General features: G+C 40.3%; 1 protein-coding gene across 1 annotated transcript in view; it reads right to left on the bottom strand.

Moving 5' to 3' along the window:
* Positions 1-7,589: 7,589 nt before the first annotated feature.
* Positions 7,590-27,706, bottom strand: part of CDH17 (cadherin 17, LI cadherin (liver-intestine)) — a 59,939-nt gene continuing 39,822 nt past the window's right edge. The window contains exons 13-17 of the mRNA XM_006884627.1: positions 22,662-22,792; positions 17,356-17,592; positions 13,015-13,131; positions 12,766-12,879; positions 7,590-7,687 (exon numbers count right to left, since the gene is read on the bottom strand). Of these exons, the coding sequence (XP_006884689.1) occupies positions 7,590-7,687; positions 12,766-12,879; positions 13,015-13,131; positions 17,356-17,592; positions 22,662-22,792 (697 nt within the window). The remainder of the gene's footprint in view (positions 7,688-12,765; positions 12,880-13,014; positions 13,132-17,355; positions 17,593-22,661; positions 22,793-27,706) is intronic.

Genomic DNA, 27,706 nt, shown 5'->3' with positions numbered 1-27,706 from the left:
TGTGGTATTGTTCCACAGCCTCTTCTAAATCCAGTTTGAATTTCTGAATTTCCTATCAAGGTACTGTTCCAGGTATTTTTTAATAACCTTCAGCAAGATTTTACTCACCCCCTATGATATTAATCAACAGTTTTCACCTTCTGTTGGATGGCCTTGTTTTGGAATGGGAACAAATATAGATCTATTCCATACTAGGAGGATTGAGAGGAGGGAATATAAAATAATAAATAGAAAAATGATGAATCGACTTGATGGCACCTAACAAAAATAATGACAGTTGTTATTGTTAGATGCCATCAAGTTGAATATGACTCACAGCGACCAAATAAATGACAGATCTGAATCCTGTTCCATTCTGAACCATCTTCATCATCTCTGATACACTTGAATCCATTGCTGCAGGCATCATATCAATCTATCTTAATGGGGGTCTTCCTCTCTTTCGCTGACCCTCTACCCTTTCAAGCATGATACCCTTTTCCAAGAAATAGACTCTCCTAGCAGTATGTCTAATGTATGAGAGATGAGGCTGTACCAGCCTTGGAGGCAAGGATGAAGCTTATCTTTCCCCAGACATACCTCTTTATTCTTTTGGCAGTCCATGAGATAGTCAGTACTCAGTAGTTGCTCTCAAGTCTGTCCCGATTTACAGGGACCCTCCATCAGGTTTCTGAGGCAGCAAATCTTTATGGGAGGAGATGGCCTGTCTTTCTCCTGAGGAGCAGTTAGGGGATTTGAATCCCCCACCTTTCAGTTAGCAGCTTGATAAATAACACTCTATGCCACCAGGGCTCCTCAGCCTTACTCTAGTGTTATTTTGAATTGTGAGCTCTAGTGACCTACAGGTAAGAAGCTGTGCTGCAGTCCCAACAGCACACAGTTCGAATCCACCGTCTGCTCTGTGGGAGAAGGATGGGCAATCTCTTCTCATGCAATTTGCTGCCTTTCAAAACCCACTGGAGAGTCATCTATGGGTCGGTTGCTAAACATCAACAACCACCAATGTATATTTCAGTCCCCACCCCTGATATTTGTGAATAAAACTTTGTTTGGAAAGGAAATATTTAAGTTAGCACAAGATCTTACGGGAGCTGGGTAAGCCCTAATCCAATATACCAGGTATCCTTCCAAAAGAATCACAGAGAGACAGAGGGAAGACAGTCATGTGAAGCCAAAGGCAGAGCTGTAAGACTATGAATGAATGTCAAGAACTGCCCGGGGCCACCAGAAGCTAGAGGACAGGCATGGAGCATATTCCCCCCTGAGAGTTCTCAACATGGCTAACCCTTGATGTTAGACTCTTCCAGAACCATGAGAGAATAAATGCCTTTTCTGATCAGCAACTTCACTTGTGGTACTCTGTTACGGCAGTCCTAGGAAACTAGAGCACTCAGTGCCAACATTTAGCACAAACTGTGCCAGGACTTTGGCCAGTATGCACTAGGCCACAAGGCCGCTGGGGTCAGCAGGCATTTGCTTACACAGGGAAATTTCTACCCTCTCCTTGTAGGCGTCAAAAAGACTGTCTGAGATCTTACCACAGAAGACAGAAATTAGTTGGTCACCCTCAGCAGCCAGTGTGCTTCTCACGCTCTCAGTGAGCGGGCCACTTTGACACCCTCCCACTTGTTCTCTGTACCCCCACCCCCACTCCATGAACCAATGCAATGCCTGACTCTTGCACTTGAGCAAATCCACAGGCAATGCTGCCTTTGAGGTATTTCCTTGGTTAAGAGCCAGAAAGGCCCAGTTTTGTCTTTTGTAAGCAAGAATATATTCCATTTCATCCCAGTTCTGTGCTTAATTCAAGAGAGTAACTAAAAATGCTGGATAAACACACATGCTATTTTTATTCCCACCTCCAAGTGCATACCCGCTTCCTATTCGAAATTTAGACTTTCAAATCCTAGACTTAAACATTAGCCCACTTGCTGCAATGGAAAATGTGAAATGCTTTTCCTGAATCTGAGGATGCTTGCTGTTATACTTCACCTCTCTGTTACTTCCTCTCCCCATCTCACTGCCCCCTCAGCTAACTATCTCAAAACATGTGACAAAAAAGACTTTGGGTTCTGTCCCAGGAAATCAGTCAGTGTTTAAGACTATAAAAACATGGTGGAGATTGTGACAAAGTCACAGAAGAGGGCAAGATTTTATTCCGTTAGTCATAGGGTCACTGTGAGTTATAATTGACTCAACAACATACAACAACAACAACATTGTGATATACTTGAACATGGCGTGTGATTTAACCATCAACATCTTTAAGCCAGAATTCAAAGTAGTGTCTCTATCAGTTATCAGGGGTTCCAGAATTATCCCAATGCCACAGAAATTTATCCCAGTTCTGGAGGGTAGAAAACCAAATCAATGTCTTAGCTGAGCCAGGATCCCTCCTAAAGTTTTTAGGGGGAAGCTTGTCTTGTTTCACCACTCTTCTGGTAGCTTCAGCTCTTTCATGGTTCATAGATACTTCTTTGTATGGCCCTTCTATGTCTCTCTAGGTCTCTTCTCTAATAAGAGCACCACCCAGACTGGTGAGGATCCAACCAACTCCAGCAAAACTTTTTATTAACTTACATTGATAATAACATCTTCAAAGACCCCACTGTTAAACTGTTTCACAGGTAGTAACAGGCTAGGACTTCAACTGGACTTCTTTGTATGCATGTGGATATTATCCTGTCACTCACAATATTGTATTTCAAGATGTATCTAGAAACGACTTTAACTACGAAAGCAACCCCTTTTTTCCTCACCTTTTCATCTCCTGCATGATAGATCATATGATCATTTGACTCAAAATGCCCCATGCTAGTCCTTCTCATCTCATCAATACCTGTTGTTGTTTTGTGCCGTTGAGTCGCTAGCAACTCATAGCGACCCTATGTACAACAGCCCTAAACTCTGCTCTGTCCTGTGCCAATCGCACTGTCTCTGACACTCCCATCCCGATTATCCCAGTCACTGAATCAATCCACCTCAGAGAGGGCCTTTTCCTCCTGCGCTGTCCCTCCACCCTCCCAAGCATGATGTCCTTCTCTAAGGACCGGTCTCTCCTCACAACATGTCCAAAGTATGTTAGACTGAGCCTCAGAATCCTTGCCTCCAAGGAGCCACCCGGTTTAACCCTTTCCAGGACAAATCTGTTTGTTTTCCTAGCAGTCCATGGTACCCTCAATACTCTTCTCCAGAACCACAGCTCAAAGGCATCAATTCTCCTTCTATCCTCCTTGTTCATTGTCCAACTCTCTGATGCATAACAAGTGACTAGTATGTTAATATTTATGCTTTCCATTTCTTCCTTAACAATATTTAATTTTTCTGCATTCATGGTTCTCACTTTCCATGTTCCAATCAGTAGTATCTGCTTACAACTATTCCTTTGTGTTTCCATAATTGAAAGCTCCACCTCAGTTGCCCTGAAGAAGGTGAAATCAGGCTGCTCCTTGGAGGAAAGGATTCTGAAGCTTCGTCTGACATACTTTGGACATATTGCAAGGAGGGACCAGTCTTTGGAGAGAAATGTCATGCTTGTCAGGGTGACAGCACAGGAGAGGAAGACCCTCCATGAGATGCATTGATTCAATGACTGGGATAACGGGGAGAGATGTGTCAGAGACAGTGAGATTGGCACAGGGTAGGGCAGTGTTTAGGGCTGTTGTACATAGGGTCGCTGTTAGTCACAGGTGATTTGATGGCACATAACAACAACAGGACTTCAACATATATTTTGGAGGCTATAGTTTATTTCCCCCTCCTCCCACAAATATACAGGCCAAGATTTATGACACATATTTTGAAAGAGATACAATAAAGTCATAATACAAAGTCACTGACATATATCATAGACTTACCACTGCCCCAGTTGCATAGAATACACTCAAACTAAAAGGTTCTCGTTGGTATCACTGTTGTCAATCATCCTGATAGTCCATTTCCCCATCATCCCATCCTTGACCCCACCCCTTGGGGAGGGCGCTGGGGGTGCTGATCAGAAATAATGGCCCAGTCCCACCTTCCACGTACAAATTCACCCTTACCAGCCCCATCTCCATTCTGTGTCCCTGTCATACAGATGGAGAACAGTTTAATTCCAGATAGTTTCTTTTCCTACAGAATTGCTATTCAGGAAATCTTCTTAAAATGTTGAAAAGAGCTTGTACCATGCTGGTATATTTTGGTCCTGGCCAATGCAGAATATGATCCACAAACATAAATATGAAAATTAGAAGTACTAAAATGGAAGGGGGAAATATACTATAAAAGTGCCTTTTCAAAAAAAACAGTATACATAAAACTTCTCAAAGGTCCACTCCAAACACAGGCATAAGAGACTTATTTACACAAATTTGTATTTTTAGAGGTCCTTTTTAGAGTTGGGACAAGGTTCAGATCTGTTATTCATAGGGTCATTGTGCATTCATAGGGTTGAGTCATTGTCAACTCAACCACACACACCACCACCACCACCACCACCACTATGGCAGAAAGGAAAGTACTGCTACTTTGAGCCGCAAAGAGCTTCTGACCTGGCGGTTTCAGGTTTGGGCTCTGCACCACTGAATCCCTGCCTCTCCCAGGCTGCTTGTGTTAGTTGGTGGAAGTATCCCTGTGGATGAAAAGAACAATTTTGCAAGAAGGAATATCTCCGACCAAGCTTTAAGTTCCTGGTCACAGTTTGTTTTGGTGTCAAGAATAGATCACCTTAAAGATACCCGGAAGTGGGGAGAATGGGGAAGCCTACCTTGTAAAGAAGCATCCCATACAGATCCAGAAAGCGATCAGATTTCATACTGACACAGAATGAGCTTGATCTTCCAGGGATTACCTAGGAGAAGGATTCTCAGTCGTGACTGCACATGTGAATCCTCTGAGGAGATTATAGAAATATAAAAGGCAAAGAAACTCTCCTAAATATGTAATTCAGTTAAGGATGTGACTCTGGGATGAATAGTTCCTAAAAGCACTTCCCCCGAGAACCTCTGTACTAGACAATTGGTCATTTAACCTGAACACAGCAGGTAAGACAGACTTTCATGAGCAAACATGGTATGTCCCAGAGAAGGTGCAGCCAGGATGCTCCTTAAAGGCAAAGACGATGAAACGTTGTCTCTCGTGTTTTAGACATATTGTTAAGAGGGGCTTCTTCTTGGAAAAAAGACTTCATGCTTGGAAAGGTGAAGGGCCAGAGAAGGAGAGGAAGATGCTTGACAAGATGGGTTGACACAGTGACTGCAGCAATGGGTTAGAGTACATTAGGGAAGATGAGGATGGCGCAGGACCGGGTCAGGGGTCAGGTCAGTTCCACCTCAATGATAAACATGGCAAAAGTCTGTCTATCTATCTATTCAGATATAAATACAGATTTATTGTTATTATGTGCTGTCAAGTAAGAACCAACTCATAGCTGAGTTAGTGGAATTTTAGAGACTGTAAATAGCACTGGAGGAGATTGCCCATCTTTCTCCCTTGGTGCAGCTGGGGATTCAAACAACCCGTCTTTGAATTGGCTGCACAACACCTTGCCCGCAAGGCCACCAGAGATCCCTAGATGAGATGTGAAAATTTCACCAGGAGCTCTGGTGCCGAGCAAGTAAGCAGTTGCTCACCAATCCAAAGGCAAGCAATTAAAAGCCATCATCTGCTCCACAGGAGAAAGATGCTTAATCTCCTCCCATGAGATTTATAGCCTCTAAAAACCTCTGGGGGAAAATATATATATATTCTATTTGTCTCTTGATGTGAAGTGAGGTAAGAAAGAGATTTTTGTGTAGTATAAGACTCCCAATGAGTTCGATGTATAAGGACAAGTAGATTGGTTTGATTCACAAGTTATTATTAGACAAGAAAACTATAAGCAAAATGCAACCCAGTATGTCCAGTTGACTGTCTCATAGTGACCCACTAGGACAGAACTGAAGGGCCTCTCCAGGTTTTCAAGGCTGTAATCTGTAAGCAAGCAGACCGTCACATCTTTTTACTATGAAGTAACTGAGTCATTTGACCTTCCTGTAAGTAACGTGAGTGTTTTTACACTGCGTAAACACAGCAAGCACCTTTAAAAAAAAAACCAACAAAAAACTATACTGGGTCTTAAAAATTAAAAGGTTCAGTATTTTTTTTTTCTCGTTTCCTGTGTTTTACCTCTGAAGATGTAATAGATGGACTTCTAGTTAGGCTATTTGTGGAAAACACAACCAATGGGCTTCTTCAGCAGTCATTGTAAGTGTATCTTTTCACATATGTGTTCTTTTTCACAGTTGAAAATTCTGGGAGGTTATATAATAATGTTCAGTGTTTCTAAGGCTCACATCAGGATCCAGGCAGTAGCTCCAGGTTTAGAAATTATTCCAAATAGTCAAGGTTCTTTCACTTAAAAATGTAAACTCCCAAGTGTTTCTACCTTGAACACTTCAATCTACAGTCATGTCAGCAGTGACATTTTAATTTTATTTTAGACTCCTGTATGGGAAGTGATTTTAATAAATGACGAGTGACCACTGTTAATCAGTCCTTCCCCCCAACAAACAAAAAGAACTTGGAACCACAGCCAAGGAGATCAGAGAAGCCAAAACAAATACAATCAACCTTTATTCTTGATTTGTATCCATACTTCTTGAATACATTCCTTATTTTGCTCCATCCATTACCTAACTAATAACTTTCCCAGTCTACATGTGGGGAAAAAATACCCAACATGGTTGACAGTGAGTAAGCCTGGCCAGTCATTGGGTTTTTGTAACAAGCTTTAATAAGTGGGCTTCTCCAGAAATACAGAAGCTTGTAAGAATACCTTACATGAATCTCTATTCCCAAGTTTAAAGGTAAACAACAAAACAAAAAACCCTTAATCTAAGACTCAAATGCATTGCTATTGAGTCTGAGTTGAATCATAGTTCACCTTCCAGTGAGATTTCAGGAAGCTATAATTTGCACCAAAAAAGAATGCCCATTGTTCTCCCATGGAGAGGCTGGTGGATTCGAACTTATAGAGAAGTGCTGTCTTTTGGTTATCAGTGCAGCTCCCTGTGGGCTAAGCTTCCAAAGTTTCCTCTTAATCATAGAATGACATGGAAGGCCACACTGGGTTAAAAAGGCTAACCACAACACGGAAGATCTTATGTTCACACCACGGAAGAAGACCACTTACTCAATTTTCCCTGCAAAGTCCATCCCCACTTTGTTCTTTCCCCTGATGAACGTTTTCAAAGTAATGAAATACCAAAGGAGACACAGATAAGTAGGGTATAGGATGGAACTGGAAAGCAAAAATGGGATCCTGGACATTTTGTGATGGATAACAGATAAAGTTCCTTATGAAGAAATGTACAAAATATTTAATCAGCCTATTTTTCCCTAAGGGGCAAAAACAGATACAGGTTTTGGTCAAGTAGCTACGGTTTTATAGAGGGAGAAATGTCATGGAAATATGGAAAACATCTCTAATGTCTACATCACATGAAATATGTAAGGGTAGCAAAATAAAAATAATTATACACATATGTGGGATGAAAAGTAAATTGTGGGATTAAATGGTTGTACTATTGAAACACCATTCAGAACATCAACTCAGTTCCTCTTCCAATTCAGCTGGCCAGAGGTCTGGCTTCAATTGATTGTGCTTTCTGAGCATTAGCTTTTTCCTTCCTCTTCAAACGAATAAACACAGCTGTTAAAATTGCACCTGAAAAGGAAAAGTCATGATCAAATAGATGGAATCTAAAATGCACTGTTACATTTATTTAATCAAAGCAATATTGGGGGGGGGAATGACTCATGGTAACTTGATTTTTGTTTGTGATTCAACAGAGTTTTGTTGCCCTGATGAATAAGCAACCCCAGGTGTTTGCTTTCTTAGGCAAGTAAGCATATCACTTTCTTATTTTAATAAGTAGTCTATCAAGCTCCAAATCATACCTAACCTAATTACTGTTATAGGATTTCTGTCAAAGAATATATGACCTACAGTTCTGCCTACATGAAAGACTAAAATAAGAAAGTAATATCTGAAAGGATTCCTGCACTCTGTATTCACTGAAATATCTATGCTAGTTCTTCTTCCTTTTCCTTAGAAAAAAATTCTCGAATGACTAGGCATAGGTGTGGCATGTTCACCTGCCTACAACATACTTTCTTTGTTCCACATCAAGTATCACATTTTTGTTGTTGTTACTTTCCTCATGACTTCAGCGACACTATTGAGAAGCCCGAGTAGACCATTTATTTTTGAACACCTGTAAAATTATATGTGCATCTTAGCTCCAAATGTACAATAAGATCAGAGGCCAGTGTTCATAGCAGCATTATTCACAATAGCAAGAATATTGAAACAATCCAAATGTCCATCAACAAATGAATGGACTGAGAAACTGTGGTATATCCACCCAATGGAACATTATGAAGCACTCAGGAACAACAATTTTGAAAAATACCTTGTAACATGGAAGAGGCTAGAAACCTTATGCTGAGTGTACTAACTCAGTCTCAGAAGAAAAAATTCTACATAAGAAGAACATAATTGGTCATGGCAAGAGTCCAGAATGAAGGCTGCATAGTGACGTGCTCGGGGGTGGGGGGTGGGGGGGACTGTATATCAATGAAATAATTTTCTTTTACTTTTCAAAGAGAAGAGTGAACTGGGAGGGGGAGGGGTGGACAGAGAGAAAAAGGCAACAATGACTGAATGAAAATCAAAAATCTCTCTAAACGTTCATTAAAATTAATTTTTTAAAAAACCCAGCAAACAGAAAAGTCTTGCAAACAGTGCATCCAGAGTGCTCCTTGGAGGCAAAGATGGCAAAGCTTCATCTTTCATACTTTGGATGTGTAAGTAGGCAAGGCTATTCCTTGGAAAAGGACCTTTGGAAAGATGGAATGTCAGTGAAGGAAAAAGATCCCCAGTGAGATGAATTTGGTGCAATGACTTCAACATGGGATCTGTGTGTCAGATATAATGAGGACGGCAGAGGGTGTGGCAGGTTCAGGTAGGTTGTTGATAGAGTTGCTATGAGTTGTACTTGACACCTAACAACAACAAATACGAAAAGTCCATTTATGTGTGTAAGTTGTCATTTTCTATCTTGTATTTGTTTTGTTGCTTCTTATGTATACTCTATAGCATGAAATCCAGTGTAAAAGTGCCAGAAGAAGGTATAGTAGCTATACTGAAATTGATAATAAAAGATAGTAATAAGATAAAAAAGAACATAAATGTAGCTATAGAAAGATTACTAGTAAGATGTGTATAAAAATCCAAAGGAGGAAGAGGAGGGCCATGGGGGAACAAGGGAATAAGGTGGGAAGGGGAAATTAAGGGATTGCAGAGTGAGGATTGAAGGAATTAGGAAAAATCCAGTAGGGACCTGAAAAAGACAAGGTGATAGTGGGCATAGATCAATAGTTATTGGTTTTATAAGACACAATGTATGGGAATGATCATATAAAACATACTGTAAATGAAGGAATGTGTGAAATACAATGTACATGAATGAATAACAATACAAAAGTTTTATATGCAGACCAATATAATTTTTTTAAAAATATGTTAAAAAGGGACAATTGTTTTCAGATATTGACCTGGCAGTAACTTCATAGAAGGAATCCTGGCAGAAAAGACTAGAAGCTTAAGAATCATGTAATCTCAAGTCTAATTTTAAAAGGGCAGGGATAGGAAACGGTAAGATGTTGTTAATTCTACCTCTGTATATTCCCAAACTCTTTCAACCATAGCTTGTATTCAAATTATAGGGTTAAATGTTCTGTTAAAAAATGCTAGTTGGAAGATCGAAGATGGTGCCAGAGGCAGAGACAACCTGGCGAGCTGCGGGAGCAGTGGACCACTTGGAGGAGGGCCACCATGGCCTTCTATAGACCTCTGTTTCTTGATAATTGAACAGTTAAACAGTTGATAACTGGTCTTCAATGCGGATCTAGGCTCAACATCAGATCAAGGATTCCCAGGGAGGAATGTGTGAGTCCCGCAGCTCCCAGCCCTCTGCTGCTGAGCCTGTGCCACCGCCACAGCTCCATGAAGCTCCCACCGTCAGACCCCAGGGATCCCCTCACCCGAGATGGATGGTAGGCACTGCCCCCCACCCCCAACTGGTGTAGTGGAGCCGCCACACTGCTGCAGAGTGGACTTGTTCAGAGGAGAATCCTTGGAGCCAAGATGGAGGCAGTAGGAGATGCAGGCACCACAGGTTTGGGTTTCCTTGGGCAGGCCAGAGAAGACGATCACCAGTACAATAAATTGATGAAAGTTACTGTGAGCCATCTACTTGATGACACTTATCAGGGGCAGCGTGTCCAAGACGGTAGACATCCTAAATGCACCACATATATTGATCTGTTGAATGCCTCTGCCAAGAACTATTTAGACCTAGGGGGAGTCTGTTCACCACTCTCAGGTCCCCTTCTCCATTTATAAAGGGGAGGGCAATGACACCTACTTCAAGTTACAGTATGACCACTTATTGGGGGGGGGGAAAGGTAGCGGTGCTGGAATTGGGGATGTTGTCTCTGGCCACATGGTCTTCATTCAGGTGAGGGGTCTGTACTTGGGGGGGGGGACTTTGGTGGGGGAATGTGCTAGCCAGCCCCTAGGGTGTGTCACCCAGCTTGGGGCAAGCCGTTTTCAGCCCACAGCTCAGGGCTAGCCGTCTTTGGCCCCTGGCTCGGGGCAAGCTGCCTTTGGCCCCTGGCTCAGGGTGAGTTGCCTTCAGCCCCCAGCTTGGGGCAAGATGTCTTTGGCCTCCCGCTCTAGGCAAGCCATCTTTGGCCCTTGGGGTGAGCTCCTCAGCCCTCAGGATGTTCCATCCGACCCCTGGGTAGAAAAAACTGCCTAGGGTATACAGATAATTTTATCTAGGCTACTTTCCTCCACCCTCTCCCCTAGTACACCCATAAGTAACACCCCCAAAGCCCTTCTGTTTGTAACTCACAAGTTTGTTCTCTCTAGGTTTGCTCCCTTTCCTCTAGGTAACCTTAATACTGAGTTTTACTCCAGACCTGACCCTAAACCCAGTTCCAGTGACAAAAAGGAAATACAACTGCCAGCTAAAGAAGCAAAGGAGGATGGAGCCTCTGGGTTCAACCAGCCATCCCCACTGGACCCACCTGGGAAAACACTTTGCAGCCCAGAGGGGAGTAAATGTCAGGAAAATATCTTCTAACAGAACAAGAAGGCAAGCAGCTTTAACCCAAGACCACCAGTAAGATGATAAAATGTATTCCCTTTCCCCTTCACATCAACGCCCCTGTTCAGCATGAAGAAGCCAGAGAGTCTATGCCCAGTTCCCAAACGAGAAACCCAAAAGTGAATAAGACAGTTTGTTTAATCACCATTGGACTATGCTTACCATTGCCCTGTATCACCTGGTCCCCACTGGATCCTTTTCATTTCCTTCACCTGCTCCCCCCACCAACCAAATTGTGTATCTCTGAAACTGCTACCCTGCAATTTTCACCCCTGCTCTTCATCACCCTTCTGCCCCCAACCCTCACCTCCTTGTATCCCCAACATGTTTTTCCCAATAAAATAAATTTTAAAAAATGCTAGTTGGTGAATAAACAAACTCCTTCAAAGTAGGAGAGAAAATTGGGTAAAAAAGATACAGAGACAGTATGAAAAGTATACATAAAGCAGAAGTTCTTGGACAAAAATAATGGTCACAATGCACATTTGGATGGTCAGATGTCCAAGGAATGAAGAAACTTCCATCTCATAATAAGGAATTTGGACTGACAGGTATAAAAAAACCAAGGTCCCTTTTAGACCCATGAGTCAAATGCAGGCTTACAGGATGAGTGATAAGAGAAAAAGCTCAGATACAGAGAGAACAAATAGGACTTTTTAGAAAAACCTCAGTGTTCTTTTAAAAGGTAAAAATATATTCTGCCCTTATATATCCTAAACCCTTCACTTGAGGGCACATGGATTGATGAAGTATCCATTTCTAAGCTTTAACTTGTAATGAGGCCACAATAAAAAAGAATAATTACTATAGTAAACATTGTACTTGTCACAAAAAAAAAGGAAAAAAGCAACAGCTAGAACAGAGATTCTGCTATGTTTTCAGGCCAAGGTCCAAGACAGAGTCAAGGTTGTGATACAGTGGAGCGATTCTAAAGTAATAAAAAAAGTCCAGAAACATGAAAATATACAGAAAAAGTCCACAGTATTTCAAGTATCTCCCCTGTAAGGTTAACGTCCACTTTTTTAACAATGACAGACTAGACAGTTTAACTCTGAGTGTAAGATCTGTGGACCTCTTCACCTATCACTACATTCCCTCTGCCCCCCAATATCCAAAGCACTTTATTTCAGATCTGAGAGAAAGCAATGAGATTCTTCTTGAAAACTGCCTCATCACCATAGTCTTGCTATCAAACACCCTGCCTAACACATAGCCAGGGAGTGTATAACTGCACCTCTATCTCTTTCATCATACAAATTTGGCAATGAGCAGATTTAACTGGCTTAAATTGTCTTCCATTTTCCAACTAACCTACAAGGTGTAAATAGTTGGAGGGTGAAACAGTGTCTTCCAACCAGGAACCTTTAACACGTTGCCGCAAATTACAGCAAAATGTGTTTCTAAGTATGGTCGTCATTAAAATGGTTTCTTGATGATATAAATCATTGGCTGATTGCCTAGGTTGCCATTTGCCACACAGAACAGGACAGAAAGAGCTGCCACCCGAGGTGAGATCACGTATCTGAGATCCAGGATAGGAATCCTTGAAGCTGAGAAAGACACTTACCAATGATCAGAAGAGTGGCCAGAATTATTCCGACTGCCATGCCCACAGTGGGGATCCCGGACTGACCACCCGCTGGACGGAAACAATGTCCATCTACACATGTGCAGAAAGTAACTAGAAAGCAGAAGAACATTTGGTCATAAACCTTTTAAGTGACTATTTGCATAATCCTTCATCAAAGACAGGAATTCCCTCAAATTAATGATGGTGCCAGATTCCATTCTAAATAGCGTACAGTAAAATACCTACCTGGTAAAGAAACAGTCCTTTCCATGGGAGGCCGACCCCTATCACCAATGCGGATTGGGACATGGTAAAGTCTCTCTTCAAAACTTATATGTTTGGGGGATAGTTTAGCATGAGTTCCTGTCAGAAAACAAAAATAATGAGTGGTATAAAAGCATAACTTCAGATCCCCAAGTCACCAGGAATACTTTGTCTCTGCATTAGATACTAAGGTTGACTGGGAATTGGTTAGAGATAAGTACATGGAGTTAAAAAATTTAAAGTGCTAGTGGGGACTTTCCAACAATGTAAAAACAGAAACAAATAAAAAAGTTGCTGTTGCTGTTATGTGCTATTGAGTCTGAACCAAATCATAGCTGACCCTGCAATGGGTTTTCGAGGGTTGGAAATAACACAAAAGGAGATTGCCCTACTTCCTCCCAAAGAGCAGCTTACGGATTCAAACCACTTGCCTCTGGATTGGCAGCACTACTCTTTACCCCTAGGCCACTAGAGTTCCTTACAGAAAGGAAACAAAACATTTATAGCATGGTTATTGGAGAGTATATGGGACGAGAGCATCTATAGGCCTGATCCTGAATTTCAAACCACGAGTAAACCATGTGACACAGAATAAACTGTAACATCTATAAGCCCTTCAAGTTCTGAAAAAAGCAAGTTAATTCTTTTCAGGTATTTTTGCCCCTTTTCTATGAGAAAGTTATGAAGGGAAGACATAACAGAAAGGCTCAAATTTCTAAAGATGATTTTATTCTAGTTGTAACTCTGTCTTCTTAGACCCTCCTCCATTCATCTCTCTCTAGATTTTTCCCAGAAGTTTTGGGAGATATTTTTATACTTGAAAATTATATGACCTACACATCAAAACCTAGGCAAGGTGGAGTCACATGAACTAGATTTACAATCTCACCTGAAACAACTTTAAAAAGAGAAAACCATATTTTATAAAGACATTGGGGGATTAGACAATGAAGGATTCCTGAGCCAAGATAAAACAAATGAAGAAAGGCCTATCATTTCGCCCAGTTTATGACCTAGAGAGAATGTCCAGGCCTCAAGCTGCCCCAGAGAGCTGGTTTCTGAGTAGAAGAGAGGGAGCTGGGGTAGAGTTCACAGAAAATACTATCAAAACAAAGAGAATGGTGCAGAGAGTCCCTTCAAGTCTTAAAAGGGTAAGAGGGAAATATCCTTGATACTCACAAAACACCAGAAATAGTTCTTGTTCCTGCAAGCCAGAGTGGAATATATGATCATTCATGGGACATCAGGTAGAGTACCCAGAAGAGTCTTGTCTCAAGAGTTTGGAAAAATAAGTGCTGTATTAGTCCTGCCTAATAAAACTTTTAAAAAAAATCCATGTATAAAGAGTTATAATGCTTTTCAATTTATCGATATTTCAGAATAAAGCTCAAGAATATTCTTGGGAATACAAAAAGTATTCCACATCCAGCAAGGTAAAATATTCAAGGCCTGAATATCTAATAAAAATTAGTGGCTATGCAAGAAAGCGGGAAATATTACCATAATGAATAAATACCATTAACTCTGTCCTAGAAGTAACATATGATGTAAATAGTTAAAACCAAATCGAACTCACTGCTGTTGATTCACATCTGAATCAACAACCTTATCTATCACATAGAGTAGAAGCGCTTTATAGTTTCTTTCTAGAAAGCAAACTGTCTTATCTTTCCCTCCCAGAACAGCTGGCAGATTAGAACCACCAACCTTTCAATTAGCAGTTCAAGGCTTAACCACTGTGTCAGAAAGGTTCCTACACAGTAGAAAAGGACAAAATAATTGGGGAAGTTATGTTACCTGATTTAAAATACTATTACAAAATTGCAATAATCATGACTGTGGATTTAGTAGGAAGATAGACAAATAGATTGATGGATATAAAAGGAAGTAGAAAACTATACATATGGTTACACAGTGTTTTACAAAGTTGCCAAGACAAGACAATAGAAAATGAATATTTTTCCATATGCAGAGCAGATTATCTGAGAGGCTGGGCTCTATGAGGAGAAGTGTGGCATCAGGATTGGTGGAAGATATATTAACAATCTGCGTTATGCAGATGACACAACCCTGCTTGCCGAAACTGAGGAGGACCTCATGCACTTGCTGCAGAGGGTCAAGGACTGAAGCCTTCAGTATGGACTGAGGCTCAATGTCAAGAAGACAAAGATTCTCACCACTGGAACAATTGGTAGCATCAGGATGGATGGCAAAGAGATTGAGATTGTTCACAGCTTCAGTTTGCTCGGCTCCATGGTCAACACTCTTGGCACCAGCAGCCAGGAAACCAAAAAAAGTATTGCGATGGGAAAGTCTGCTGTTAGGGACCTCTGTAAAGTACTCAAGAGCAACGGTGTCTCTCTGGAGACTAAGGTCTGCCTGATACAGGCTATAGTCTTTGCAATCACTTGTTATGGATCAGAGAGTTGGACAATGACTAGGGAGGATAGAAGGAGAATTGATGCCTTTGAGCTGTGGTGCTGGAGAAGAGTATTGAATGTACCCTGGACTGCCAAGAAAACAAACAGATTTATCCTGGAAAGGGTTAAACCAGGCTACTCATTGGAGGCAAGGATTCTGGGGCTTCGTCTGGCATACTTTGGACATATTGTAAGGAGAGACAGGTCTTTGGAGAGAGACATCATGCTTGGTAGGCTGGAGGAACGGCGCAGGAGGGGAAGGCCCTCTAGGAGGTGGATTGATTCAGTGACTAGGGTAATCGGGATGGGTGTGTCAGAGGCAATGTGATTGGCACAGGATAGAGCAGGGTTTAGGGCTGTTGTACATAGGGTCGCTATGAGTTGCAAATGATTCGACGGCACATAACAACAACAACAACTACAACAACATGTATAAACATTCCTTTGGAGTAAACAGAATCAAAGAACTAAATGTAAAAGCTAAAACTAGAAAACTTCTGGGGAAAAAAAATTATGGGGAGTGCTTTAGTAACTTTGCATTTAACCAACATTTCCTAAACATCATGCCAAAACAAAAATCACAAAATAAACAAGAAAAAAAATCAATAAATTATATTTTCAATATTATTAAAAGTTAAACCTTTTTCTCTTCAAAAGAACTGATAAAAAATAAAAATGGAAGCACAAACTGGCAGAAATATTTGTGGAACTGGTATCTGACAGAGACTTGTATCTAGATGATATAAAAGGCACTTACAGCTTAACAATAGGAGTCATATAATCTAATTTTTTTCTTTTCATATCATCTAATTCTTAAAATAAACATATTTGCCCATTCTACAGAGATACATGGATAGCAAACCAGTAAAGAGAAGAAACTAAGCACCACCAATCACTAAGTACACATTACTACCATAACTAAATACTATCATATTCTTGCAAGGATAGCTGTAATTATGAAAACTGGTAAGGTAGAGAAAAAGTTGAGCAATTGAAACTCTCATATGCTGGCAAGTGTATAAAGTGTTACCGACACTTTGGAAATCAGTTTGACATTTCCTTAAAAACTTAGCTGTACACTTACATACAGCCTAGTCAGTCCAATTTTAGATATTTAACCAAGAAAAATGAAAACATGTGACCCTATTAAGCATATTTCTCATATTAGCCTTATTTGCAAAAGCCCAAAATTGTAAACAACTTTAAAGGCCCTCATGCCACAAATGGTTAAAGGAAATGTACTCATGCAGTAGAATGCTACAGAAAAATACAAAGGAATGAAGTACTCACTGCAATACAGCTAAATCTCTAAATAATCATGTGGAGTAAAAAGAAGAAAGACATGGAATACATACAGTATTATATTGTTTAGATAAAATTCTTAAAAATGAAACTCATCTAGAGTGACAGGAAGTGGCTCAATGATTGCCTGGAGGGTGTACAAGAAGATGTGGGAAGGAGAGGTTCCAATGGAGAGTGAAAAGAATTGGGTATAATGGAAATATTCTCTTGATAGTTGTGATGACTTCAAAATACACATAAATACATATATTAAATCTTAAACGTACACTTTAAACATGGGCCCTTTATTGCATATCCATTATGCTTAAATAATAGAGCTATTTTTAAATCTTTCGGAAAATTTGCAAATGCTTCTTAGATTGTGCAACTCTCCATCTACACTCAGGGGATGTGGTGTGGCAACACTCAGTGTGGTAACTCTGTCCTCCCTCCAGAGGTCAGGGCCTTCTTCCCCCAAGCGCTTTCCCATGCAGTTTTCAGAAACATAAACTTCCTTCTTGGAACATGCAAGAAATCTCTGTGTTTATATTGCAAGCCCACCGAGGGATGAACCCTAATTTAATCACCCATGTGTTTCCTGATCAACTTTTTGACAACTCACCATTGATTCTGGAAATGTCCCAGTCATTTCTCACACTATCACTTCCAAGATCAAATGTAAACTGTGGGCCTAGTAAGGGTTGCCTGTCATCATCAGTGGCTTCAAAAATGATACTTTCAGATGTTCTGAGGGGATAGCAAAAGAAAAGGCCCGTGTACTCCTTGGCTAGCCGCGGAGCGTTGTCGTTCACATCATCGAGGGTCAGGTAGAAACTTGCACTGGATTTCAAAAGGCCATCTAAATAAAGGAAAGATTGGAACACATATCAATTCATTTTATTTTTAATAAAGCAGAAAGTCAGTTGATGTTTCATTGATTCCAACCCAATGTGACCTCACGTGGAGTAGATCTCTCCCAAAGGGCTTTCGGTGCCCGATTTTTCAGAAGCAGATTATAATGCCTTTCTTTTAAAGAGCCTCTAAACAGACTCAAACCTCCAACTTTTTTATTTTGTAGCCAAATGTGTTAACTATTTGCACCACCCAGGGATGCCATCAAAAAAATATAATTCAAGAAAACATGTTTTGAAAGTCAAGAGAGAACTGATGTTGTAACTGATTAAAATGACTTAATGAGAATAAAAATCAAGATTTATGTGCCAAGGACTGTGCTAATATTTAGCCTACATTACCTCCAAACAACTCTGACATATTGCAGATGAGAAAAACTGAGGTTCAGAGAAGTTATGCATCTTGCCCAAGGACACATAGCCGGTAAGCAGGAAAGAGGCTTCCAGTCTGAGAGACCTTGTCCTCAGACATGGTGTTCAACTCAGACATGGTGCTCAACTTTCTAAGCTTTATTTCTTTATCTGTGTAATATGTGGTTTTTATAAGAACTGAATGTAGGTGAATCTTCTCCGAACACAGTAAAGGGTCCCTTAAGGTTAGTTACCCTTGTGCAGTGACAGAGAGGGCAGATGAGTGTGTCCATGGTGGGATTTTCACATTCCGACATGGATCAGAAGATCCATGGGCGGTTCCCTACCAGTGAACCTCAAGCGCAGCTACCCTCCTCTGTCAGGGGAGGCTTGCCTCAGTATGATGCTGCACAAATGTCAACAGAGCTTCCAGACTAACAAAGACTAGGAAGAAAGAGCTGGTTATCTACTTCAGAAAATCAGCCAGAGGAAACCCTGCAGTTGATGTTGTCTGCCTTCAAATTGGAACTCACTCCCTGCTCCCAATAACAGACCCTCCTACAGGTTTTCAGAGGCAGTTAATTGCACAGAAAGAGATTGCCAATCCTTCTCCTGCAGAGCAGCTAGTGGATTCGAACCATGTGCCTTTGGTATTGCAGTGCAGCTTCTTCTTATTAGGCCACCAGAGCTTCCTAATGGTCCACAAATGGCCCCATTCACATAGAGATGTATGACATGTGAGAGGTCATAGAAATGGTGTGTGAATAGACCATATTTTGTCTTGTTATGGCAAGAGGGTTCCAGGAAACCTGGACTGTACTGGCAACATTGAATAACACAGTGTGGAGCCCTGGTGGTGCAATGGTTAAACACTTGGTCACTAGCCAAAAGACCAGATGCTTGAACTCAACAACTGAGTTAAGTTTCAGAAGAAAAATTTGACAGTCTTCCCTGTAAAGATTATGGCTATTGGAACTCTAGAGAGGCAGTTCTGTTCTAACCTGTAGGGTTGCTCTAAGTTGGAATCTTTATAATGGCAACAGATAACAACAATAAGTAGTAAAGGACTTGGTTTAAGAAGCCTACAGCTTGGTAGATAGTTGCTCTCCAGGAACTTAATTTCTCAGAGCTCTCACAACTATAAAATGTGGTCAATAACAGCATTTCCCCTCACAGTGTTATGGGAGGAAGAGATCAAATAATATCCTCAAGGCTGAGAAGAGGGCTATAACTGCAATGAAGACCTTTTCTCATTTTCTCTCTGATGTCAGTCACAGATAACATTTTTATAATTTCCAACACCAACCACTTCCATTTTAGTAAGCCTGCCTTTCTGGATTTTCTTCTCAACTATCTTCTTTTAGCCAGGATTTCATGTAATCAAAGAAGAATAAAACCACTTGTGTTCTTGAAACTATTTCACTTATTTATGTCATTTCCATTCCAAGAACTGGAAATGAGGCAGAGTTTTGGAGCCTGGTTTTGATTCATGAAGCTTCTATAATGGGAGAGAGGCTCAGAGAAAAGTATCTAAACAGAGTGCTGATTCCCCTGGTATGTGGTACGGGAGGCATCAGGCACATATTCCTTGGTGAGTCAGCGGTGTTTAAATCAAGTGTTAAATGTATACAAGGTGGAGGTGGCATGTGCTTGGTTTGATGCAAGCAAGATGGAAAGATGGATCCTTAAAGAGGCCCATGGGCTCAACCATACCTCTGTCCCCAACTTGGTATATAGTTCTATTTCCTACCTTCTTTGGTATAACTTGATCACAGCATTTTCCTTCTTCTTAATCTTTCTGTATGCAGGAATCATTTTTATGATTCCTTTCCCTGTTCCTCATTCTAATTCCAAACCCTGGATTCACACTTTAGTTTACTTAGCACTCTCAGACTCTATTTAACTATTGCTGTTGTTGTTAGATGCTGTTGAGTTGACTACAACTCACAGTGACACTATAAAGAATGGATCTGGACCTTACATATCCTGTGTATTTCTCTAGCAGTTGTTTATTCAATATTCTCTCTGTCTTTTTGGTAATATATGGTGGTATGGTAGTAAGGAGTTGTGCTACTAATCCAAAGGCATATAGTTTGAATCTATCAGATGCTTCATGGCAGAGAGATGGGCAAACTCCTCTATTATGATACAGTGCCTCTGAAAACCTTCTGGAGGATCATATATGAATCTGTTTTGACTCAATGGTATACAATAACAAGCCAGTATAGACGCCAAATACATTTACAGTCTGATGGTGTAGCAAGTTGTTGCTAATTCAACCATGTTGTTCAAATTCACCAGTAATTCCACAGCAGAAAGATAGGCATTCTCCTCTTTCTATTGCAATTTACAGCCTCAAAAACCCAATGAAGAGTCATTTCAAGTCAGAACCAACTTGACAGGAGTAAATTTTAAGTTAATCAGCATAAGAACAACAGAATTCCTACTCTATATTGGCTCAGTTCCACTTAAATGAAAAGAAATGTCTTGTTGTTAGGTGCCATCAAATTGAGTATGACTCATAGCAATCCTATGAGCAACATGCCTGCGTCCTGCCCTATCCTGTGCCATCCTATCATTGCTGATACATGTAAGCACATTGCTGCGGTCACCATATCTATCCATCTTGTTGAGGGTCTTCCTGTCTTCTGCTGTTCCTCCACCTTTTCAAGAGTGATGTCCCTTTTCAAGGAAGAACCTCTCCAAGCAACACACCCAAAATATGAGACATGAAGCTTTGTCACACTTTGGCTGCATCCTTTCTAAAATGTCATCAGCTCATTCTTTTGGCAGTCCATGGGTTTTGCAGTACTCTTCTCCAACACCATAATTCAAAGGCATCAATTCTTCTGTTATCCTTTTTCATTGTCCAGCTCTCAGATGCTCAGCAAGTGATTTAAAAGACCATGGTATGAATCCAATATATCTTCCTTCGGCTTCAAACTGACATTATTGCTCTTCAGTATTTTGGAAAGGTCCCTGTCTGCAGACTTTCCCAAAGCATTGTATCTCCTTATCTCCTGAGTGCTGGTAACAGGGGTGTTGATTATGGACACAAGTAAGATGAAATCCTTGACAGATTCAATCCTATCTCCATCTATCATGGTGTTGCCTATTGGCCAAGTAGTAAGGACCTTTACCTTCTTAATTCAAAGAGGATGAAACCTAATGAACTGAAGGAGAAATAATGATCTATAATTTGCAATTACTAAAAAAAAAATTTGCAATTGCTTACTATGCCTCAGAGAGCTGGACAATGACTATGATAAAAGAATTGATTCCTTTGAATTGTGGTGCTGGAGAAGAGTACTGAATATACCATGGACTGCTAGGAGAACACAAAGGTTCACCCTAGAGAGGGTTAAACCAGGCTGCTTCTTGGAGGCAAGTATTCTGAGGCTTCGTCTGACATACTTCAGGCATGTTGCAAGGAGAGACCAGCCCTTGGAGAGGGACATCATTCTTGGAAGGTTTGAGGGACAGCACAGGAGAGGAAGACCCTAGATGAGATGGATTGACTCAGTAACTGGGGTAATGGGGGTAGGTATGTCGAGGCAATGAAGTTGGCTCAGAATAGAGCAGGGTTCAGAGCTGTTGTTGTACATGAGGTCACTATGATTTATAAGTGACTCAATGGCACATAACAACAATCACTTAAGAAGCAAGGGATAGGAGTGAGTAATTTATCCAGAGAATCAAGAACCTTCCTGGAAGTTGTAACTCCTAGGAAACCACAGGCATGAACAATATCCCAGAAGCCTGGCCAGCCTCCAGATACTGTGGTGGTCATTAAGTACCTTGAGGCTGACTCCAACATACATAGACAATTGAACAAAACTCTGCCTGATCCTCCGTCATCCTCACAACCTCTGCCCCTAGTTGAAATCACTGTATCAATCTATCTAGCTGAGAGTCTTCATCTCCTGCTAACCTTAACTACTTTTCCATAAGTAACATCCTTCTAAAGAGACAGCCCTGATTGTTGTTGCTGTTGTTAAGTGCTGTCAAATAGTAGACAACTCATAGCGACCCTATGAATGAAAGACCAGAGCACTGTTCAAAGAGTTTCCAGAGGCAAGCCATTTTGGAAGTGGATGCCACTCATGTCCAAAATATGTGAGATGAAGCCTCACTATCTTTGCTTTTAAGAAGCACGCAGGTTTCACTTCTTCCACGACAAATTTGTTTATTCTTTTTTTTAATTAATTAATTAATTTATTTTTCATTTCAGTGAACATCTACAGAGATTTTGGAATTCCATTCATTCATTGTTACACCCTTCTCGCTGTCCCCCCCATTTGCTCCTCTCCTTGAAAAGCAAAAGAAAAACTCCCTCATTGGTACACAATCCCCCCCCGCACATCCCCCAACACCAAATATAATCCACTCTGCAACCCTCATTCCGTACTCTTATGATAAACATAATGCCCTAAAATATAATACTTTGTTTATTCTTTTGATAGTTCTTGATAGTCTACTGCGAAGAAGGCATTCTCAGGAGCACAAGTAATTTTTACCTTTAACAAAACCAAGAATGTGCTCCCAATTTCTCTACGTTTTTGTATCCTTCCACTGCAAGGAGCTAGTACTCTGCCCCATGAGCCCAGTGACTTCTCCCGCCTGCCTCCCCCTCCTCCAGTCTCCCAGGTTTATGTTCTCTGCTCACCTTTTTCAGTGGCCTCAACGTGTACCTCATAATTACTTTCAGCTTCCCTGTCCAGTGCTGCCGCGCTGAAGATCTCACCGGTGGCAGAGTTAATTCTGAGCCAACCTCTCCTGTCGTCTTTCAGGGAATAACTTAATTGGGTGAAGAGAGCAAAAAGAATACCTGCTTTACTCTGTGTGAAAATGTCAACACACATTATACATCATTTTACTATCATGTCAACAGCATCATTTCATGGTATTTCTACTACAGCTAAAATCATCTAATGGTTTTAGTGCATTATTTACGTATCACCTGAAGGCAAGGGGAAAGCTTAATTCATCCTTACAAAGCAGTGGCTGTATTTAGTTTGTTAGGAAAGGGATTGCCATACATTGGAAAAGTCTGGTAAAAGAAACAAAAATTAAAGCAAAATGTCGCCTGCAGATGAATAGAACTAATAGCAACTCTATGAACAACAGATCTGGGCTCTGCCATCCTTGTCATCTCTAATATACTTGAGCCCATTGTTACAGTCACCAGGTCAATCCTTCTTGTTAAAGGTCTTCCTCTCTTATGACTCTCCCATCTTTCCAGGCGTTATGTCCTTTTCCAAGGATTGGGCTCTCCTATCAACACCCTCAAAAACAAACTAAAAGAATCTTTTTAAACCTATTAGCAAACTAACTCCACAAAAAATGAACCAGAAAATTTACAAACTCAGGACTCAGCCTTGTGTGAAATTGATAGGTGTGCGCAGACTGCTGGTGGTGCAGTGAACGTGGAGACTCTATGAAGATCCACTGGAGGCTTGTACATTTTGGGCAGTGGACTAAGGATAGAGACTACGAAAGGTTAGCTCTTAGATCAGCAAAGGAGACAGACACATAGTCTACCCTGACAATTCCAAATAAATATGATGAATATAATGGAAGGAACCCTATGGGACTGCAGAAATGTTTATAATAATCAAAGTCTAAGTTTAAGGAAATCAAAGATGTGTTTCTGAAGAAACAGAGCAAAAAGACTCAGAAGTAAGGCCTGGCAATCTCCAAAGAACAGAGCCATTGAAGACCCTGTGGATAACAGTTCTATTCTGAAACCCTTGGGATCACCGTGAGTTGAAATCAACTCGAAGGAATCTGGCTTGATTTAATTTCTTTGTTTTCTTTTAAAGCAAGACATGTCAAGTAGAAGAAATGTTCTAAACTCAGACAGAAGAATCAAAAGATGTCTTGGTGTGTAGAGGGAATCGAGTATTTCAGCAGTGTTTCAACAGGTATGGGGATGAATGGATGTCAAAAGATGTGACAGAAGAAACTCCAAAGAGCCACATCCCAGGAAGAAATGAGTACCCACTGAATGGCACTAAGAAGGAAGGTGGCCCAGTAAATAGGTGTTTTCAAAGCAACTCAAGGGTAGCCAACTAAGTGAAAGCTAAATCTGAGAAGAATAAGATTAAAGCTCCAGAAAAACCAACACTCAATAGTCATGATGATATTCCTTAGATCAAATAGTCCTGCTCCTAGAAAGTTTCCTTTTAAAAAAAGTATTTAAACAAATTTTAAAAAGAATTCTATAGAATATTTATAGGAAAGGGTTCTTTCTAAAATAATAAAGTACTGGAAATAACCTGACTCCAGGAATAAGAATGATTAAAAAGTGATGTCACGTTAGTTAATTAAATTAACTGTTTTTCAATTTTTTTAAAAGTGCATTTGATATGCCAAGGACTGCATTAGACTCTGTCCTCGGGATGAGAAACCTTCTAGGGTCTTGAGAGAGGAGTGGAATGATGAGCTTTCATTTTTAAAAGGATCTCTCTGCTCACAGCTTAGCAAATAGAATTGGGTAGGAGGAGAGGAGGGCCAAAGATGGATCCACCAGAGAGATGCCGGTGGACCGGATCATGGCGGAAGTAGGAAGAAGTGGTTGAATTCTGAGTGTGTATCAGTCCAAGTATCTACAGGTGCTGATGAGTTGGTTTAGGATCCACTGGACGCTAGTGGGACTAAGAGGAAGATAATACAATTTCTCGGGCTAAAACAGCTGGAATTATCTTTCATTCTTTTTTACAACAATATTTTATTTTGAAACAACCCCAAGTTAGAATAAAGTTGAAAATACAATCTAGTTGTAGTTCAGGGCCATTGAGCCCATTTTGAAACATAATGAGCCTTGAGAACAGAGTAGAACTGCTCAGTCAGATGTGCGAAGCTAGCATCTGTATAGGCGCAAGTGGCCAGGTCTTCTCTCCCAAAGAGGGGTGTTCTCGCTCTCTCTCAAAATATCTATAGTTGTTATAAGGAACTGTCAACTCTGCTCTGACTCTTAGCAACCCTGTGTACGATAGAACAAAACTTTCCAAATCCCCCACCATCCTCAAATCTGTGCTCTGCTTAACCTGTTGTTCCAGTCACTGTAGCAAACTATCTCATTCTCATTGAGGGTCTTCCTTTCTTTCATTGACTCTCCATTTCCCTAAACATGATACCCCTCTCCAGAGACTGACTGACCCCTCTCCTGATAATAGACCCAAAATATGTGCGACCAAGTCTCACTGTCTTCACTTCTAAGATGCATTATGGCTTCACTTCTTCCAAGATAAATGTGCTTGTTCTTTTGGTAATATGTTCAGTATGGTAGTATAGTGTACAAGGTATTGGGCTGCTAATCCAAAGGATGGCGGTTTGAATTCACTAGCCAATCACAAAAGTAAGATGGGCAGACTCCTACCATGAAAATCCACGACCTCAGAAACTCAGTGGAGGGTTGCTGTATGTCAGAAACAACTCGACATCAATGGTTTGGATTCATATATAAATATATTTTTCTATATTAAATATAATATGTATTTAAATAATTTATATATTACTATAAATACTTCCACATTTGTATACACTCTTTCAGCTTTAATTCTGAATTGGTCTATTATTCTGGAAACATTTTCTTCCTTTTTGTCCCCAAGGCCAATTAATTTAAGACTTCCCTTCTCATTCTCCCTTGCTGGTCTTTCCTCATCTTCCTGATATCAATTTGGGGATGTACACATTACAACTCTTTTTGACCCTTCATAGGGATTGTCTTGCATGCTTATGACAAATTTCTTATTTGTTTCTCTCACAAACTCAGATTTTTGTTCACTTATCTTTGACCAGTAGTTGTTTTTTTTTCTTTTTTTAAAATTATTATTAATTTCAATGAACATCTACAGAGATCTTGGAATTCCATTCATTCATTGTTGCACTTTTCTCCCCGCTCCTCTCCTTGAAAAGCAAAAGATAAACCCCTTCATTTGTACCCACTCCCCGCCCCCCACCTCCCCACTCCCACCCCAAGTATACTCCACTCTGCAACCAGTAGTTTTTATAGCATTCTCATGAGATTTGTTAAACAATAAATTATTGTGAAATCTTAAACATAGTGCCCCATATCATTTGTATCTCTGGTATACAGAGTACTATCTACACCAAAGTATACAATATAAACCCCACCCTTTTTTCCAGTCTTATGTTTATCTTTCTGAAACTAGAGAAAGGGTTAAAGAGTAAATCACTAGGTGGGGAACATACTCTTTAACTGACAATCAGATAAAGGCCCTGGAACTCATTCCAGATGTCTAAATGACCATTCAGCAGGAAGCAGGACTCCCACAAATGTTTAGAGAAACTAAAGGAACCACATGCTTTGCTTTAAGTAATGCTAAAAATACTTGTTATACCATGAACATTAGGGCTAATATAGAAAACCACCAAAAGATATGGATTTGAGTCCAATCTAGAGACACATCAATTAAATAATCTTCAATATGTTAAAGAAATTGACCAAAGTATAGATATACTCATATACCTATGTGTCCTGGACAAATGAATAATTATTATCTATTTTTATTTTCTCAATTTATTAACTTTTACATATTTTCTCCTCCTTTCCTTTCATCTTCCCTACCTCCTACAATGCCCCCCTGGTTCCAAACTGTTCTCATAATATAATGTTTAATCATATATTCCTTTCAAACAGTTTTCCCCATCATCTGTTCCAATGCAGTGTTCATTATCTATCCACCCCTTCAGTTATTCTTGATAGCAAAAAGATGGAAGCAACCCAAGTGTCCATCATTAAATGAATGCATAGAAAAACTATGGTATAGCCACACGATGGAGTATTATGCAGCATTGAAAAGCAATGAAATAATAAAACATTACACAACACGAGGGAGCCTTGAGGACATTAAAAAGTTTTAGAGAAAGTTTATATGGATTCTACTATATTTGAAAACTGGTAATTTCTAAGATGGAAAGTAAACATTTTGTTTTACTACCACATTTTAATCAGTGAGGAAATTGAGAGGCACAGCAAGATCAATAGACATCATAGAACTGAGGCTCAAATGGAAATCTGTATACCAATGTTTATAGAAGCCTTATTCACCATCACATGAAAATAGAAACAACCCAGATAGCCAACCACAACTGAATGGATTGAGAAGTTGTGGTACAGTCATACAATAGAATACTATGCAGCACACAGGAACAATGATTTTTTAAATTACTACCTAGCTTGAGAGGGACTGGAGAGTAATATGCTGAGTGAACTATCTCAGTCCCACAAGGACAAATACTGTATAGAACCATTATTACAGAATGAGTATGGGGACTCAAGGTGGGGGGGGTTGGAAATAGAAGCGTGAGGATAAGTAGGAAGGTAGGATGGTAATCATAGGGTTGCACAATTTGATGGGGGGGTGAAAGAAATGAGAAGGATCTTTTGTGAAAAACAATGTATTCAAACTTTGTAAATAAGTCAGTATAAAATAATTATAAAAAAAGACACACATCTTTGACTTAGCAATGGCACCATCACCAGAACACATCCTTCTCCATCCATGGCCTCCCAGGGTTCTGTATTCCAGAACTGTCTGTGCTCTTTCACTACTGATCTTTGTACATTAGCTCAGCTAAAGTGTCCTGCTTCCCTCTGTCTTCCCTGAAGCCTTCCTTGCCACCTCACATCCTTGCCAGGACTCCCTTCCTTCAAGGGCCTTCATTGCGCTGTTACAGCATTTA

This window comes from Elephantulus edwardii, unplaced genomic scaffold (genome assembly GCF_000299155.1).
Source record: "Elephantulus edwardii isolate Elephantulus edwardi_28Jun2011 unplaced genomic scaffold, EleEdw1.0 scaffold00036, whole genome shotgun sequence".
Lineage (NCBI taxonomy): Eukaryota > Metazoa > Chordata > Mammalia > Macroscelidea > Macroscelididae > Elephantulus > Elephantulus edwardii.
The sequence above is the reverse complement of the archived record's forward strand: the minus strand, read 5'-3'. Positions and strand labels throughout refer to the sequence as shown.